The sequence below is a fragment of the Protopterus annectens genome, chromosome 2.part0, assembly GCF_019279795.1.
Source record: "Protopterus annectens isolate FY-2018-M chromosome 2.part0, PAN1.0, whole genome shotgun sequence".
NCBI classification, from domain to species: domain Eukaryota; kingdom Metazoa; phylum Chordata; order Ceratodontiformes; family Protopteridae; genus Protopterus; species Protopterus annectens.
The window spans coordinates 134,254,419-134,274,224 of record NC_056728.1 but is presented as its reverse complement, the minus strand read 5'-3'; the positions used below and the strand labels follow the sequence as shown (position 1 = coordinate 134,274,224).

The window sequence follows — 19,806 nt, the reverse complement described above, 5'->3', positions numbered from 1 at the left end:
TTAATATAAAAATAATTTGTTTATTGTATCATTAAATTAAATGCATGTGATACCACTTACTTCTGCTTCAGGTGCACTTTTTTTAGACTGTGTAGTTGATGTAATGGCAACAAATTCCTCTGTGGGGTATGACATTGTGATCAGTATAAACAATGATGAAGAGTAGACTCAGACAAGACACAATAGTAATTGTTTTATTGCATGATTACATTTTGTATATTTATTTATATAAAGTTTGTTAACCAGGGTCGTGGAATGATGTATTGTGTGCCCATTTCAGCCTCAGTCAAGGAAATTAGCAAATTAAAAAGTTAAGACTTTACATTCCAATCTGTAGTACAAAACAGAGAGTGACACAGAACAAATGTCCATCACTTGTTTGGTAATAAACTCAAAACAAATGTGTAAGCTAGATTGGTTGGTGGCTATATGTTTTACCTTCTCCTCTGTTAAAAATGATTTGTATTGGTACCCCAGGCCACTTTCCCTTTAATCTGCTCCATAAGCAAACCATTGTTTGTTAAAGTAGCATGGGTGAAAGGGTAAAACCTTTCCCTGCCTTGTAGTAAAAACAACACATCAGGAAGGAGAATATTTCAATTACTTTTCAGTCAATACTGAATGCATTTTCTTTTGTTTTTACTGTCTCCTGCTAATACACTTACCTGATCTTGTAACACAACCTGGGAGACTGCCACTGTTGTGCAATTCCATTGTTACTATGCATGTGCAACCTGACAGGCTCCCACAAAAATGGCAGCTGTAGCTCATTACACTCCCCTATCACCCTCATTTCCCCAGTAAGTAAGTCTACCACATAGTATACCAGTGCATAATAATTGTACCACACATTACACCGGTGCATAATAATTCTACCACATAATACACTAGTGTATAATAATTCTAACACATAGTACACTAGTGTATACTAATTCTACCACATAGTACAGCCGTGCAGAATAATTCTACCACATAATACACTAGTGTATAATAATTCTACCACATAATACACTAGTGTATAATAATTCTACCACATAGTACTCTAGTGTATAATACTTCTACCACATAGTACACCAGTGCAGAATAATTCTACCACATAGTACACAAGTGCAGAATAATTCTACCACATAGTACACCAGTGCATAATAGTTCTACCATATAGTAGCACCAGCTTTCTATACCACTTCTTCCCCCTAAGCTCTCTCCCACCCAGTCTATTTATATCCCCTTACAGGCAGCATCCATTTTTAAGTCACTGTCAAATAGCCCACTTTGCAAAGTATATACACTCCTTAAATTTCACATGTTCTACTCAGACACTATCTGTCCCTACTCAAAACTCAAATACTATCCTCTGCTACTCAAAACTCAAATACTATATCCCTGTCATCCTAACCACAATAACAGCAAACCACTCTGCCCCACCTACCTCAAACCCAACTATATTACTTACTCCCTGAGCCCAACTTTTCTACTACAAATAGACCACAATCTCCAAAACTGCATTTCACAAAGCTCTCTCTTCCCGTCTCCACACAGGAGCAAGTCCCCTTCCTCAATTTACTCCACATCATCATGTTCATAGGGAAAATTCCTATACAAATCCTTAACTTACTTAAAAAAATTCCCTGCTCTCATTCAAATTTTACTTCTATGAAGCATCACACTGAACCAAATACTGCCCAAACACTACCAACCAACAAATACTCTGAATATTTATATGCCTGACACAGGCAGTATAATAAACACATATGAGCAACCACAATCCTGTATAGCGTCTAATAACCCAATTATATCAGCATCTCTAGATCATATGTCAGATCAGATACACAATCTTAATTATTAGCATCTCTAGATCATATGTCAAATCAGATACACTTAATCTTAATTTTCACTTCCCTAACTACAACTATCTACTTAATTCAAGCCTGGAAAAACAGTTGGTGGTGGAACACTATTTCTCATAAAGTTTCAGTAATACTTCCCAACAACAAAACACTATACCAAACAACCATGACCCCAAATGGAGCAGCATCTACCCTCTAAAAGTAGTCACATACCTCCCACCGTTAAACACTACAAAATATTAATTTTTTTTATGTCTACCTTACTACACTCCTGTCCCTATACAGAAACAAACTAACTCTTAGTGATTTCAACATCATCCTACATAACCAAAATACTCAGTCTGAAGCTCAAAACAGAATAGCAAATCTTGGCATTTTTTCAACTACTCAAAAATGCCACCAGTCTCAACTCTTCCATTTCCAATCTCTCCTTACTAGAGCTATTCATAACAAACAATCTCACCATCATTACAAACATCCCCATCCTACCTCTTTCCATTATGACCATTCCCCTATGTCCTTCATCATGAAACCTACAGTCTCCAAGCCCCCTCCCTGCCTAATCACCTTCCGTCCCAAATGCAACAAAGCATCAATACACTATATACCCATCTCTCTCAACACCACTGGGTTGACCTCCTATTCCAAGATTACCTTGATGTAATAACCAACACCCTCACTTTCTACCTCCTCATGCTCCAAGGCATGTACATTCCACAAATTACTAGACATTACAAACCATGTAATAATAAGTAGTGATCCCCCCAAAAAACTTAGATCATTGTATAAAATCAGAAATAAAGTCTGGACCATCTGGAGAAAACTTCCCTACTCAAGATTTTCTTCTCAAATTCTCCAGCCTACCAAAATTCAACACTACCACTAATGGCCTCTCCATCCCGAAAAGAAATCTATTCTGATTCTGATTTACCACCTTTTAATTTCAAAGCTTTAACCACCAAAAACCTCAGCAATGCTCTAGACCACAATATCTTCAGAATTCATCCCCACCCCATGTGATGCCTTTCATTCATGTTTTTTATAGCCTGATTTAAAGGCCACATCACAACCTCATTTAAACACCTTTATACCACCTGACTTATAACAGGTGTCATGCAGCACCAATGGGAAAAAAAAAATTTCAACACTAAACACATTCTCAAGACAACAAAATCATTCTCAGCCAATGACTTTAGGCCTATGTCAATCTGCCCAGCCTTAGGGAAACTTTTAGATAAGCCAGTTATGACCAGATAACCCAATATCTTCAACATTACAAAATATTGCCTCTCCAATATGGCTTTTGGTCAAGGTGTAGCACTATGACCACTATCCATACACTTATAGGTGATGTCCTTCAAAATATGGATACATGCATCCTTATAGGAGCAATTTTAATTGCCCTAAGGCCCTTGATACATAAGATGACTATTTCCTATTTGACTCCCCTACTAAATACAGGTACAAGCCCACAAGTTAAACAATGGTTCCAAGATTTTCTTTCAAACAGAAATTTCTCCATACATCTTTGCTCTACCTCCTTTAATTAATATACCTCACCTCCTCTAATACAGCCACTCTCAAGAAAGGAGTGCTCACAGGGATGTATATAGTCCCCAATATGATTCTCCTTATGCATTAACAAACTCCCATCTGACCTATCCCACTTATCCATTCTACTGTATACAAATTGCATGGTCATCTACTGGTCAGGCCCAGCCCCATTACTCAACACTAACCACCTCCAATTAGGCCTCTCTTCTCTTAATCATTGCCTTAACCAGAACAAAGTACTTCTAAACCCCCAAAAATGAAAACCATGGTTTTCAAAACACCAAAAAAACTGAAGAAAAAAAAAAAACAACTCCAAATGCTACATCTCCAGTAACAATGAAACATAGAAAATATCCATATCTTCATATATATATATATATATATATATATATATATATATATATATATATATATATATCAGCACTGTTATACTCCTCCTCCTCCTCCAATTTTCAAAATTATAGACAAGTGAAGTACAGTCACTGCAGTTCGACAACGTCACAAACCAACGAAACCTTGATGAAACAATTTATTGAAGCGCTTTTCGTTTGCTAAGTGAGCAAACGAAAAGTGCTTGAATAAATTGTTTCATCAAGGTTTTGTCGGTTTGTGACATTGTCGAACTGCAGTGATCGTAAGAAGTTTGCTCACTCAGCAAATGAAAAGTGCTTCAATAAATTGTTTCATCAAGGTTTCGTTGGTTTGTGACGTTGTCGAACTGCAGTGACCGTACTTCACTTGTCTGTGTTTTTTAGTTTCTCTGGTTTAATTTTCAAAATGATATCCAAGTTATCAAAAGTAAACTTAACAAACTACTGTTCTGGGCAAAACAAATCCCTCACTGTTTATCTCCACAAAACAGAACTGCAATAGGCAAAGAGGTCTTCCAACAGCTAGAATATGCTCTACACTTAATCACCAGTACCTCAAAACATTACTTATTCCCACCTCCAATATATGTCCAGCATTATCTGTCATTTCATAACACTCTCCCCCAGGTTAAAAGAGCACTGTAACCCCCTTGAAAAACCTAAGTGACTCCCATGTATCTAAAGAGTCACACTTCTTCTTGGAGATATGATTTTCAAACTCATCAGTGTGAAATAATTCCCCTTTACTGCGAAGGCAGACCCCATACAGCCTCAGATCTCTTTCCCCCCACTCCCCAGCCTTGCCACTTATTAAAGTAAACTGTCTTCTTCGCCATCACCCCAAGATTCTGGGAATCTATCCACACTTGACTACCTCTCATTTCCAAAATTCAGGAAAAAAAGCACATCTCTTTCAGCAAGCAAAATATAAATGTTTCAACAAAGATGTATTAAATAAATCTAAAAGACTCAATCCTAAACTCTCACATGCTTTTACTGTTGACTTCTTTCTGATGTTTTACACTTCCTGACTCCATCATTGTATAGCTCTCTCTCTGTTAACTATCTTGAACAGCCAATAATCTATTACTCCTTATCATATTTTCTTATTCTACCATATTTTTCTAGAGTTACCATATTACTTGTAACATAGGTTCATAGATTCATAGGTGTTTACTACACTAATGAGCACAAGGGCCTTTTTAAGCCTAGCAAAGCACCCCAAATCTCTGACAAGTTCTGCTGCCTTTGATAAGTGTAAGCATGGGCCTGGAAGATGAACCATTTACAGGCTACCAGTGTCCATTAGTGACATAGGTGCCAAACCAGGGATGAATTCCCAGTTTCCCATCCAATTGTCCAAGTTGCCCTTGAATTGGGTTAGGGAGGAACTCTACTTCACATGGATGGGTAGCCCGTTCCACAGATGGGGTAGTCTCTGGGATACATACCTATCTCTCCAGCAGGTCCTATTTATATCACAGGCAAGGTTTAAGTCTTTAGAATGGGTAATTCTGGTGCTGTTTGTTTTTTTGTAGATATGCAGGAGGTCCAGCAGAGTGGGGCCTGACAATGCCCTGTATGCCAGGCATAGAGATCCCCCTCAAAAACCTGTAGGAGACAGAATACAAGAATAGGGCCTTCAGGTGTTCTGCATAGGACATATTACTTACTATTCTTTTAGTGAGGGACCTCTGTGGACATTCCAGTTGTTCGATATGCCTGTCTAGGTACATACCAAAGGGGACAGTGTACTCAATGATAGGTCTGATGAATGCTGAATACAGTGGAACAATGATTTCCTTGGAATTGGATACCATACCTTTGTTTATAAGTTGCACAACATAGAATTATTTCCCTGACTACTGTAGACATTTGATGATCAAAGGCTAGCTTACTATGTGTGTCCCTAAATCCCTGACTACTGGATCAACTCTAAGGGGTATGTTGTCAATATGATAGTTACCAGGGATGGATGACTTCCCAAAGGATACTCTTATGTATTTCTTGGCATTTAGTTTTAGTCCATGGCTCTGACACTAGTTGTTTGTCTGCATCAGTCCCTCCTGTAGAACATTTGCATCAGTGTGAGATTCAGTGACAGCTCCCAATTTGCAATCATCTGCAGATTTAGTCAGCCAGAGACCAGTGACATTGGCCTTGACTTCTGAGAAGTAAATGCCAAAAAGGAGCAGTCCAAGGACTGATCCCTGAGGGACTCCACTTGTGACTGGCCTCTTTGTAGAGATGGACTTCCAAATTCTAACTTCCTGGGTCCTGTCTGTGAGCCAGTTGGCTATCCATTGGGTGACATACGGGTTTGTACCTAACCTTCTGAGTTCGTCAACAATGCCCGAGTAAGGTATTGTGTCAAATGCCTTTTACATGTAATTATAAACCTGGGCTGAACCTGAAAATGATCAACATGGATCAGTGCTCTGCCCTGATAAAAAAAGACAAATAAATAAATAAAAATAATAGACAAAAAAATTAAACTCACAGTAGTACATTGAGACAAACTATCTGTGTAGGTACATACATGTGCACATCATTAAAAAGCCTTTCAACATTGTCATCATGGCAGGAGTAAATACATGTTAAACATGTTGTGTTATTATACTTATGTCTGCCTCACGATATGCAGTACACAGAGTGTACATCCATTCTCAGTACATATGTTTACACTTTCCCCTTGTTTATGGCAGCCTTTCCCACTGCAACACAGTTTCTGTTGTTGCTATCAGTAGTGACAGACGGCCTGTAGCACACTACATATTTAGCAGTAGCAATGATTGTATCACCTCCTCACATCAAGTCTGAATTTGTAAGTGAGGGTCGGTGTACTGGCAAAATACAATGCAATCAAAATGTTTGGATACTTGCCAATTAATACATCAGGGTAAATTTAACTAATAATTTACGGAATTCAGTTGTTTGAATGCAAAAGTGAAAACTGAATTTTCTGTTCTTTTTTGGAATATTTTGCACTTCTTCATTTATGTCCCACATTGATTTAATTAGTTTACCAATTACAGTCATTGTTATATTATAAACAAATATGGGGAAGCTAAATGACAGATTAAATAAAATATAATCGTTGTATCCCTAGTTTCACGCTTTTACGTATTCCCTTTCCATACTCATCTTTCATTTTTTCAGTGACAGCTTTAAAAGAGATAACTTTATGTACCAAACTAATTTCTTATCCTCATACTAGTAATTCACTAGTAAATCATGTCACTCCTGATGAAGGCACACAAATCTCTTATTTACAGCCACTGCTTCCATACTTTTATAAGTATATTTAATGCTTAGTGAAAGGTATGAGATGATATTAGTAAACATGCAGTTTTCTACAGGCCTGCCTAATGCTACAGATGCATTAAGAAATGCTTAATTGTGATAACATCCAAGATAGAAGTGTCAGATTGCAAAACATTTACTAGTAGTATCTTCTTCTTCTTTCGGCTTTTCCCGGTTAGGGGTCGCCACAGCGGATCATCTGTCCTGTCATGATTGGCAGTGGAGTTTTACGGTGTCGAGTTGCCAGCCCGGCGCCCAACCTTCCACAGAAGGCACACACACACATGCACTCACGCCTAGGGCCAATTTAGAGTGTCCAATCCACCTACAGCAGTCTTTGGGATGTGGGAGGAAACCGGAGCACCCGGAGGAAACCCACGCGACCACCGGGAGGACATGCAGACTCCACACAGAAGGCACTCCAGCCAAGGATCGAACCGGGGAACCTCTTGCTGTAAGGCAGCAACACTAACCGCTGCACCACCGCGGCCGCCCATTTACTAGTAGTATCATCATTATTATTATTATTACTATTATTATTATTATTTTATGATGCTGCACTAATCCTACAGAGCTAATGTTTTGTATGTTATCACCATACTCATAGACAGGACAGCTTTCTGTTAGCATAGTAACAATCACTTACTCCTAATACTATCAGTCTAATATTGCCTATGCTATTAACGTGATAACAGGCAGAATGCAGGAAAGACATTGTTCTTCTTTCGGCTTTTCCCAGTTAGGGGCTGCCAGAGCGGAACTCCAGTCCGCTAATGATTGGCAGTAGATTTTTACGGTGCCGAGGTGCCAGCCCGATGCCTAACCTTCAACGAAGGCACGCCCATACATTCCTTAATGTTTTTCCTTCATTTACATTCCTTAATGAAGGAAAGACACTAAGGAATGTAAATATTTTAATATCTTTCTGAAACACTAGAGCAATAAAGTTTCAAAATCACGGAATGTGGACTTGACATTTTAAATCTAATAAGAACTTTTGAATGTGCTTGTCTCAGTTTTCCCCAGTTTCAATTATTCTGATTTAGTTTTCCAGTGGTGTTTTCCCATTTATTTAATCTTTAAAAAGTAGGATTATGAAGGTGTTAGATGCAGAAACTGGAAATGTTTATGCAGTGCATCAAACATATTACAGCATGAAATATATCTTGAAAAATGTTAAGATATTTTAACAATTGATGAAAAAATAAAAATAAAGTGGTACAAGCTATAGGTCATGACACAGAGCTCAGATGAAAGATGGTACCCTGGAGAAAGTAATGCAAGTCAATCCACTAATTTTGCCAAGAAAACCCTATGGACAGAAGCAACCAGAGTCATGTCAAAATTACAAAGTTAAGACCCTCCGGTAGGAAGGTGTCCAGCATACTAATGGGGAAGTGGGCAGAAGGAGTAATGCTAAATCCATAAGAGAGGACTGGAAGGGGACAGGACAGGAAGCCAGCCCAGGGCCCCAAAGCCCACTCTGACAGAAAACTGCACCATCTTTACACTCTGTCCAAAGCTTTAGACACATTATCCAGCAGTAAGGTAGAAAGATGCTATGTTGTTGTTTGGCACCTATTTTTGGCTGAAGCCATCCATTATGTACAATGCTTTTATAATATGTAACTCCAGTAAGTAGGACAGAGGTAGAGTTAAGTAAGCATCAATCTTCTTAGCACCTGGAGAACCAAAACATGTATACTATTGGAATGCATTGTTGACTTCATTTAAGCCAGGTTCCTTATGGGAAAATCTAAGGTTACTAAAAGTTCATTTCCAAATACTGGTTCAGCCCTTTTTCGGGTGAAGCCCTGGGGCAACACATCAGTCTAAGAAGAACTTCATGAGGCTTACAGTCTCTGTAAAGGAAGGGTTGTCAGGAGGGAGATATATAGAGCAAAGATCTCACTGTCTCTGTCTCTCAGAAGCACAGACGTCAGACCATTCTGAATGCAGGTGGCAAGTGGGAGCTGCGAATCGAACGAATGTGGGAGAGATGTATGTTGGCTGGAGCACTAGACCATGAGATACCTGTGGGGGCACCTGTTGGTATCAAACTGTACTGCTGACCATCACATCCCTGCTCTCATCTAACTATATATCAGCATTTCTCAAACAGTGCTTTGATGTTGAAAAGAACTGGAGATAACTGAGGACCCATCAGGTGTGGGTTGCATAGGTTACCTCTCAGGTCTCATTTTCAAATCTCATCCTTGGTGGGAGGTGAGAGTAGAACTTGCCTCAGGCTTTAGATCTAGCAGAGTTCATAGGTAGTTACTAGGCTATCAGCCCTGGGGCCTATACAACCCCAGTCAAAAAGGTACCCTGGCTTTTGCCACCCAAGAAAATTATTTTCTTGTGCCCCTGTCGAGCAGAGCCACAGAGGTGAACCCAGGAGTGAATTTCCTATTTCCCATCCAGTAGTCAAGATTTTTCTTGATGAGTGCTAATGAGGAGCTTTGTTTGATATAGATAGGTAGTTTATTCCAGAGTATGGGAAGTCTCTGGGACAGGAATCTATCCCTCCGGCATGTTCTGTTTATTGTGGTGACAAGGTTTAGGTCCCTAGAGCGTGTAGCTCAGAGGTATTGGGATTTCTTTAAGTGGAGCATGTCCAACAGCTCTGGGTTTGACATAGCTTTGTATGTTAGGCAGAGATCACTTCTGAGTAGGCGATATGCGACGAAGAAAAGCTAGAGTTTTTTGAGACGGTCTGCATAGGGCATCTGTTTGTGGCCGGTAATCCTCTTTGTGAGGCATTTCTGTGGCCTTTCCAGTTGTTGTAGATGTCTTATGAGGTACATACCAAAAGGGGCATTGTACTCTATAATGGGTCTAATGAGTGATGAGTACAGGGTAACAATGACCTCTTTTTTCTGGATGAGAAAACTTTTGTGATGAGGTGTTCCACGTAGAAGGATTTCCTGACTACTGTGGTGATGTGATTATCAAAGGTATCAAAGGAAAGACTACTGTCCACCTGTATCCCAAGGTCTCTTATCACACTTTCGGTGTTAAGTATGCTACCGCATATGTTGTAGTTCATGGGTACAGAGTTTTTACCAAAGGGGATGACAATGCACTTTTTGGCATTGAGCTTGAGGCCATGGCTTTGACACCAGGCATCTGTCTCAGTGAGGCCCTTTTGTAGGATGAACACATCGTTAGGAGTTTCAATTATGGCTCCTAGTTTGCAGTCACCTGTGAACTTCATTAGCCAAAGACCTTCTGTGTTAGCCTGTACTTCAGAGAAGTAGATATCAAACAGGAGAGGACCCAGGACTGAACCCTGTAGTACTCCACTTGTCACTGGTCTGAAGTCAGATTTGGAGTCTGCTACTTTTACAGTGTGGATTCTGTCAGTGAGCCAGTTGGCAACCCATCTTGTGACATAGGGATTTATACCTAGTTTAGTGAGTTTATCTATAATTAAAGAGTGGGGGATGGTCTCAAAAGCCTTGGCAAGATCTAGATAGGCTGTGTGAACCACCTTACCCTTGTCAATGGCTTTGGTGACTGATTCAAAGTCTATCAGGTTTAGGAGACATGATCTGCCTTTTACAAACCCAAACTGGGTGGAGTCCAGAGTCTGGCGATTACCAGTGTCTTTGTTTATAAGTTCCATGATGATACATTCCATGGCCTTGCAGACCGGGCTTGTCAGGCTAATGGGGCGGTAGCTCCCAGGGTCCGTGGTGGCTCCCCCCTTGTGGAGTGGGATAACCATCACTGTGCGCCATTCAGCAGGCACAAAGCCTGAGGTGAGGCTATGATTGAACATGGTACTTGGGTGGGGTGCCAGTTCGTTCTGTAGTTCATGTAGAATGCAGCCTGGTATGTTGTCTGGTCCCATGGATGCTGTGTTCTTGGCTTTGGAGAGTGTGGTTTTTACCTGTGCAGCCATGATTACAGGAAATTTGCATTCTTCCGGTATAGAGACGGGCTCTTTAGGGGGTGAGAGGGGGGTAAAGTTAGCACTGAACCTATCTGCCAGGATGTTGGCAATATCAGTTGGGTCTGTATATTTAGTGCCATTGTGCTGTGACTCAGAGCAGATCTGATTGTTGCCATTGAGATTCTTGACATAGCTATGGAATGTTTTGTGGTTGTCTTTAGAATCAGTAGCGATTTTGTTTTCGTAACTAGCTTTGGAGGATTTTATCAGGGATCGCAGCTTCTTACTGAGGCTGACCAGGGAGCTCCTTTACTCTCTTTTGCAACAGTTTTTTCCTTCTCTTGTACAGTTTGTTTATGGCAGGGGACCACCAGATTGGCTTCCTTTTTTGGAGGATAGCGTCTTGGTTCTGTTTGGGATAGCATGATCCATGCACTCATGTAAGTGCTTATAAAGTGCAATTGTGCAGGAATCAGTAGTCATAATTGTATTGTCCATCTGCATGAGTGTCATGAAGTTCACCACTTCTGTCTTAAGAAGCATGAAGTTGGCTTTGGAAAAATTTTTTACCATGGTTTCCTTAATGGGGGGTGGGGGCAGGGTGTAGATATCTAGGGTAATTAGCTTATGGTCAGATCAGACCAATGAGGCGTTGACTTCAGGTGTGGAACACCGGTCACTCATGTTGGTAATGACTAGATCTAGGATATTGTTGCCCCTGGTGAGGGTGTGGATAAGTTGATCCAGGGCATTGGAGTTTATGAATTCCAGAATGCGTTGAGCGAAGGAGTTGGTACATGAGTAGTTTTCCCAGTTAATGGTGGGGAAGTTGAAATCGCCCACTATTAGGGTGTTTGGTTGAACCCTAATATTTTCCAGTACATCAAGAAAAGAGGAGTGGGAATCCTGGGGCATGTTGGATGATCTGTAGCAAGCTAAAATTTGGATTGCAGTTTTTCCCAGAGTTAGTTGCACTTGGATAACCTCGGCTGCATTATGCTAAGCAACTAGCCTGGAGGTGTGGATATCCTTAATGAATATGGACACACCTCTGTCTTTGGTGTTTCAGTCCAGGTTACATGGCCGAAAAGTGTGGTATGAGTTATAGCCTGGTAGTGCAGGGGTGCTCTCTGGAGCCTTGAACCAGGTCTCAGTCACTGCACAGATATTAATGTTCTCCATTTTAAGGAGTGCCTCGAGTTAGTGCATTTTGAGGTTTAGACTTCTAGCATTGAGTAGCATCACCCTCAGTTTTTGCTTGCCTGTTCCTGTTACGGTGGTGAATTTGTCATTTGAACCAGAGTATTGTCACTAGATGACTAAGGAACTCTCCCTACAGTATGCAACTGTAAAAAGAGGTGGTGTTCCAACCCCAGTGGTCACTCATACTGTGGCTGTCAGGGAGCAACTTTTGTGTCAGTTTGTAAGCTGTTAGCCTATAACTGGCATTAAGCTGACCGTCTAGCTCTCAATGGAGAGGCAGTGACTGCCAAAAAGGGGAAGCTGCTTTTTCAGTGAACTAAACTGGTGAAGGACTGGATCTATGCCTGGCTTCATTCTTACCTTTCTCTCTTTGGTCTAGCTCATTCCTGGAATTATATGAAGGATCCTCCTGTCTATCCCTGCACTGGTCACCCTCTTTCTTTACTATACTTGGATCAGAATAAGGCCTCAAGCTTCTTGTATTTTCTCCTTTTTGTAACCATATTACACCACTGGCCATTGTGACAATCCTTTACATAATGCCATTTCCTCAGGCTGTACAGACAGTGCTAGTGTCAAGCCTGGATGGGGACATGATACATGCAAAGACGCACACAATATTTTTGATTATTCAACACCAAGCATACACACTTTTTTATGATGTCCATTTGGAACTGCATGAGCAGGAGAAAGGAATTATGGAGCACAGGACTGTGTGCAGGCCAAATCAGTGGACTGACAGCCATTTAAGTGATTGCCAATGCACCGAATAAAAACGGCTGAAAGAACTTTCTCTTTTACTTTTAATTCCATAGTTGAGTAACTTCAGAGTAAGTATATATATGTTTGGGGGTAGCGGATGTCCCTCTACATGGAGAGGTGATAGTTTAATTCTCGTCACCTGGGCTGTAACCAGGGATTTATTGCTCCAGGTTTTAATAGGTAGTCTTAAAGACAGTACACTGGGGTATGCATGCCATAAATATTTTGGTCCCTCACAGGAATAACACCACTGTTGTATGTGCTATACAAAAACAGATACATGAGAAAAAGATGACAACATTTGAATATACAATAGTCAAAGGTCTGTGTGTGCAGACAAAAGGAAGTATGTTTTCACAGATAGGGTGAAGAATGATTAGAAAGGCTTTCTGAACCAGGAAGTAGTTATCAATTACAAAAAATGCTGACAGAATTCAAAAAGCAGATTTGGGCAGACCAAATGGGCCAGACAGCCCTTACCTGTCATCAGAAACTGCCTGTCCAAGCAACACTCTGTGCTACAAAGCTGAACTGTTTGCAATAGTAGTATGCCTGTAACTTGCACATATTAGCTGGGGACTTAAATTTACCAGAAACAGACTGGAATAATATTGATTCAACAACGTTAGTAAAGAAATTATTCACAGTGCATATTCAGAAACAACAAATGCTTCAGATTGTAAAAAACCTACCAGGGGACAGAATATTCTAGATATTGTTTGTCTTTCCAAAAAAATTACTGTAACTTCAAGTCAAGTTTTACCACCATTGATGTGCAGTGATCATGGGGTCATTAAGGTTAATTTGTTGCTAGATAATTCTGCCAAACTGAAATCTAAGCCAATGCACAGAAGGCTAATTACAAATTATAGGAAAGCAAAACAGTTACTATATAAAACTAACTGGAGTGAGGTGTTCAGTGGAAAAACTACAGATGGAATGTGAAAAGTTTTGAAAGAGAAATTGTTTGAGTGCAAAAAGTCAAAAAAAATGTTTAACATCAGGATCTAGGCACGCAACATCAGGGGGTATATTTCCAAAAGAACAAGATACTTGATTAAGGTGAGAAACAAAAAATATAAGAAATGGAAGAGAGGTCGAACTACAACTTTGAAAAATGAAATAAACGAGCTGGACAAACAGATTAAGCATAGTGTTAGACAAGATCAAGAAAAATTAGAAGAAAATGTAAATAAAGATATTGAGCATAATAGGAAACCTTTTTATAGATACAAAATATGTGGAAGGAGTAAAGCTACACAAATTGATAAACTGTGTGCAGATTCTAAAATTTATTCTCAGATGCAACAGATTATAGATACATTTACAAAATCTTATGCAAAACAGTTTGGCTCCACAAAAGGGGAGGCAAGTTGCCCTAGTGACATCCAGGTAACACCAGATACTGGAATCAAATTAGATTATATTGAAAAAGAACTGTGCAAACTGGATCCAAACAAAGTGCAGGGAGGAGATGGAATAAGTAACAATGACCTGAAAACACTTAAGCAAGAACTTACACTGCCATTACATCTATTACTATTCACTAGGTCATATAAATATGGGGAGATTCCTCAAGATTAGAGACATGCACTTGTTAAACCTGTCTTTAAGGGAAAGGGGAGTAGGACAAACCCAAAATCATATAGACCCTTAAGTCTACTTTCATGTTGTGGAAAAATAATGAAGAAGGTAATACTGGATAAGTTATTGTCAGAACTGGATAGGTTGGGACTTGAAACCATATATCAGCATGCATATGTTGAAAATAGATCTATTACCACCTGTAACATGATGTTCTATAAAATATAATAACAGCTATGAATGAAAAATTGTGCTGTGATGTGATTTATATAGATTTAACTTTAGAATTTGAAAGGGTCATGCACAAAACATTGATCAATAAATTAGTACATCTAGGTATTGATGTACTGTTGATAAGATGGATAGCTGCATGGCTTACAAATAGGACATGGCAAGTATCACACACCAACTGGACAGGTGAAATCCTTGGTTACAGTCCAGGTGTCCCACAGGGCTCTGTACTATGCCCTTACTTGTTTAGATTGTATCTTTCAGACCTAACTTTTTCATCTGAGGTGTTCTACAGTCTATATGCTGACGACCTGAAATTGGGTAAACTGGTTACAAGTGTTACAGATAAGGCATGTCTGCAAAATAATTTGATTAAATTAACCATTTGGGCACAGGAGAATAATATGTTAATAAATACATCAAAAGCTAAGCATATGAGATTTGGGAGACATAAACTGAAAGGTGAATATTTAATACAGCACACAGTGATTGAAACTGTAGACTCATTTAAGGACCTGGGTATATGGGTAGATTCAGCTATGATTTTTCTAATCATATCAACCAATTGGCTAATGATAGTTATAGAACTATAGGCTGTATAAAAAGATTTATAAAGTCTAGGAAATCAAACCTAATGAAGTCATTGTCTGTTAGTTACATTAGACCCAAACATGAGTATGGAATAACAATTTGGAAACCCTATAGGAAAACAAGCATGAATAAACTGGAAAGAGTACAGCGGAAATATACTAAGGGCATCCATGGATGTGAAAATCTAAGTTATTATGAAAGACTAAAATATCTGAACTTGTACAGTGTCTCTTACAGATATTTAAGAGAAGATCTTATTCAGGTATATAAGGCATTTAGGGACAACTACCTCTGGGAATGTTTGGGGTTATCAAAAAGTACTAGAGAATCGTCAGATAACCTATGTAGAAGATTCTATAGGAATGAGAAGTGTACTAATTGGCTCTCTGACAGAGTAGCTGATGCTTGGAACAGACTACCAAATTACATTAAAGCAAGTACTAGTTTAGATATTTTTAAGAACAGCCTGGACATTTATTATGGGAACAAGTGTTTTGGCATATTGGCAAGCTAGAAGGGCATTAATGCCCATGCTTGAAACATTTGTATGTATGTATGTAAAGGCAATACTGATCCTTCTGATCCTTGCAGCAGCAGCAGTTAAGACTGGCTACTGTGGGATTTTCCCTACATTTGGTTGAGTGTAAACTAAATGAATTTGTGTGTGTGTGTGTGTGTGTGTGTGTGTGTGTGTGTGTGTGTGTGTGTGTGTGTGTGTGTGTGTGTGTGTGTGTGTGTGTGTGTGTGTGTGTGTGTGTGTGTGTGTGTGTACCAGCAGTGATTCCTTTTTTCCTCTACAGTTCCGTAACTGTAGAATTAATATAAACACGTAAGGGGGTTGTGGGAGCAAAGTCCTCCAAATGGGGATTGAAGGGTGGCTTGCACTCCACAAAAACAACAGCTTTTTTGTTGATTGCACTAAGCTCAGCCTTCATATATTTTTTTTCACCAGATGATGCTTCAATAACTCGAGTCTTGATGAAGTATAGAGGTTTCAGTCTGACACAATGGTTAAAGTGTTACCTCACAGACAGAAGGTATAAGGTTTTATGCTTACCTTTGAAAGGGAAACTGGCAAGCCATAAAATGGCCTGCAAGAGCAGCTAACCTAGTATTTACCTATGAACGTAAGAAAGCCACTGTGAGCAGTTCTGAGAAATTTGCTATTTAATTCAATTAAGAAATGGATGACTTTAAATACCTTCAGAACAAATTACAAAGACACTGCCATTCTTCCAGAAATGTGGGTGATGCAGTATGCTCAGAAAATGACTCACCAAAACAAAAAAAATAAAGAAATTAGGATTAGCTGGAGGAAAAAAGGTTTTAATTCTACATACCTTGTACCCAAGTAGTCAGTCCTGCCCCTTCTGCTCCAAAACAAATGCTCTGCTATTGTATCCCTTTGTGTCACTAATATACCTGGTGCCATCAAATTCTCCCTCTAAGATGGACCGTGAATGACAATCCTTTATCCTCAAGAAGGTACTGTCCAAGAAAATCTGCAACAAACAAAGAAATAAACAATTCAAATCAGATTACAGAAAAGCTTGCCTTCTGCGAATGCAGAAGTTTTTAAAACAGCATGGGCCACTCTAACAGTATTAATAATACCGTAATTTGGTGTACAAAAACATTATAGGCTGGTTAGGGTTTGTTCATGGCACATAAACACTCCATTACAATGGTTAAACCTCTTCCCTTAAACTAAACCTGCTAACACTCACTGTTTTTACCTGCTAACCAACTTTCTTCTCCAACTTTGCACCTTAGATCATTCTGCACCTCTTTGCTCCCTGTCCTCTTTCCTCCCCTCTTCAATTCCTATGCTTTTGTATTTTATGTTAATTTCATCTGTTTCAGGTCTTTTAGGTTCTTTATAAGAGAAATCAAAAGAGGCTCTCCACCTGATTACAAAAGTATACAATCACACTTTTGGTATACTTTAGGAAATTTGTAATTTTAGTGCCACAATGTATGTTTCCAGTCGACCTGACTAGAATTACATGGGTGGTTTCTTTATAAAACAGCTTTGTAAAGCTTCTGTGAAGTACATGCCCACACAGTTTTACTGAATCCGTTACTGGCATCACTCGAGGGCTTACATGGGAGTGTATCCATAAGCTTCAATGGACGGACCCCCACACACGTCCTGTGATGTACCCATTAAACTTCATGGATGCACCTAAACTTACTCCATTAATTGACATCACTGAGGGCAAAGTTCATTGAACTTTCAATTGGTATCACAAAGTAAACATTAAGATGTGATGAAGGCTTTTATTTTAGGGATCATGCCTTAACTCAGATAAAAATAGCAGGAAATTCTGCTTAGTACTGGAGTCTCCACATGCCATGGTGTAAAATATAAGTGTACAAGTAAAACTGTATATTTTAATTCCCATCGACAAGTTTAGCTAACCTGTCAGCTCACCAGTGTTCATCTCTAATAAACTTTATAGTTCTGTCACTTCTTCTGCAAGCACAACTTTTAAAGCACTTACTTGAGCAATCTAAGAACTCTTCCTCCATGACATGTACTCTTCTTCTGTCCTTGTTCTGGCTGCAGATTCTTCCTGACCTTTTCCTTGTGTTACTGGATCCTGCTATCTGCATTACTTCAGAAGGTGGTACAGATAAGCATCTTAAGATAGCCGTCCACCCTCATAACACTCTAACGTTGAACTGACTTTCCCCAAGAAACCAATGCCATTCCATTCTTTTGAATGGGATGTCATTGGCTTCCTCAGATTACAGCACCACTAAATCCCATTTTCAAAAGAATGGAATGGTACTGAAATCGGATGTCATTGCCTTCCTCAGATTACAGCACCACTAAATCCCATGTCACATAGGATGACTTTTAGCTAGCATGAACACTCTCACAGACTCAAACCTCTATACATAGGATCAGAGTAAAAAGACAGACATTATATCAGATAAGATCTGCTCTGTTCATTTACAGTTTCTGAGTGTATTCCATCTATTAATAGTTTACCATTGCAACCTTCATTTATGACACACCATTCATATGAAGCTTTCTAACTCTCACTGAACTGTTTTCCCCTCATCTGGTTGATACAAAGTTGTGATGATGTGGGTATTGCCAGCTATTCCAGGAGAAGTAGGGCAGTGGATGTGTAACATATGCCAGCACAGCTAGCTGGAATTTTGCACAGAATTATATGTCATTTGTTTATCAAACTGATTTGTACAGATGCTTGTGTTGAAAAATGTATTTGTAAAGTTGCTTATGTTAAAAATGTACCAACAGTGTGCCTGCTGGACAGAAAAAGAAATATACATGCATTATTGTAACTGTTTATATGTATATGTATATATTTTAACAGAGGACACTGGAAGAGAAGAGGTCAATCTCAAACTTTGAAAATGGTTTGAAATTAAATTACCTGGCTTAAGCCATAAATATTGTATCTTACAGTTCTCAATGTAACCAAAGTCTGTAATAGGAAGCTTCTTGCATTGTCATTGGGGTGAACTAATTGCTACTCTGGAAGGGTTGAGGTTCGAAATTGTTTTATGACTTCCAGGAGCTGCAACAGATCTTAGCAAGGCTGTGTGTGTGTGTGTGTGTGTGTGTGTGTGTGTGTGTGTGTGTGTGTGTGTGTGTGTGTGTGTGTGTGTGTGTGTGTGTGTGTGTATTATTGACACATACGTGCAAAATCCTGACAGCTTCTAGCCAAGGGAGAAAGCATGGGAACCAGAAGTCAGATAACCAGATGTATGTGATGTGATGTCATTCTGTAATCCATCACTAAAAATAATGTTTAATACTAGGTGAAACTGAAGTCTCAAGGCACTCTGTTCTTGGAACCTCACAAGAAAGGACCCCTCACCTCCTTCATTTTGCCCTGCTCTAGTAAGTAACCAGGGAATAATAATTCTTTAGATCAGTCAGGAAAATATAGTGAGATTAGTTAAGTATTTTTTGTGCAACTGTGTGAACCTGCCCACCTGTGTTATTTTTAATATTTCCTGTAATTGAAACTCTGGTGTTTGTTGTAAATAGATATTCAGTATTTCCATGCTATTTCATTATTTATTATTAAATATATTTAAACCATGGATTGTGGCTAGTCCTTTACAGAATATTTTAAACTTTGAGAGGAGTTACAGCTATCTATTTGGTGACACTAAGGCCATTCCTAGAAGACTTACAGCATTGGCCAAACACTACAATTTGTATTAATTTTACTCAGTATAACTGGGTACCCTTGTAAGTGCCTTACAATAGCTGGCTCTGGAGTGTATGTTAGTGGAATAACTACCTTATAGTCTAGGCAGAAGGGGGCATAGCTAATAAATATGTGCCAGCCTTTCAAAGGTGTGTGCATGAAAATCACATCTCAAAAAGTGTGTGTGTGATAGCTGCTTGAAGCAGGGTCATGAATCACTGGTTTCACAGAGAGAGTGGTGGAGAACTTGGTTTGGACACTCAGCT

At 39.3% G+C, this 19,806-nt stretch overlaps 1 protein-coding gene across 1 annotated transcript in view; it reads right to left on the bottom strand.

Moving 5' to 3' along the window:
• Nucleotides 1-19,806, bottom strand: part of HECW2 (HECT, C2 and WW domain containing E3 ubiquitin protein ligase 2) — a 2,117,141-nt gene that overhangs the window by 1,699,723 nt on the left and 397,612 nt on the right. Inside the window, exon 2 of the mRNA XM_044060621.1 lies at nt 16,685-16,846. Coding sequence (XP_043916556.1) covers nt 16,685-16,776 — 92 coding nt within the window. The 5' untranslated portion in view covers nt 16,777-16,846. The remainder of the gene's footprint in view (nt 1-16,684; nt 16,847-19,806) is intronic.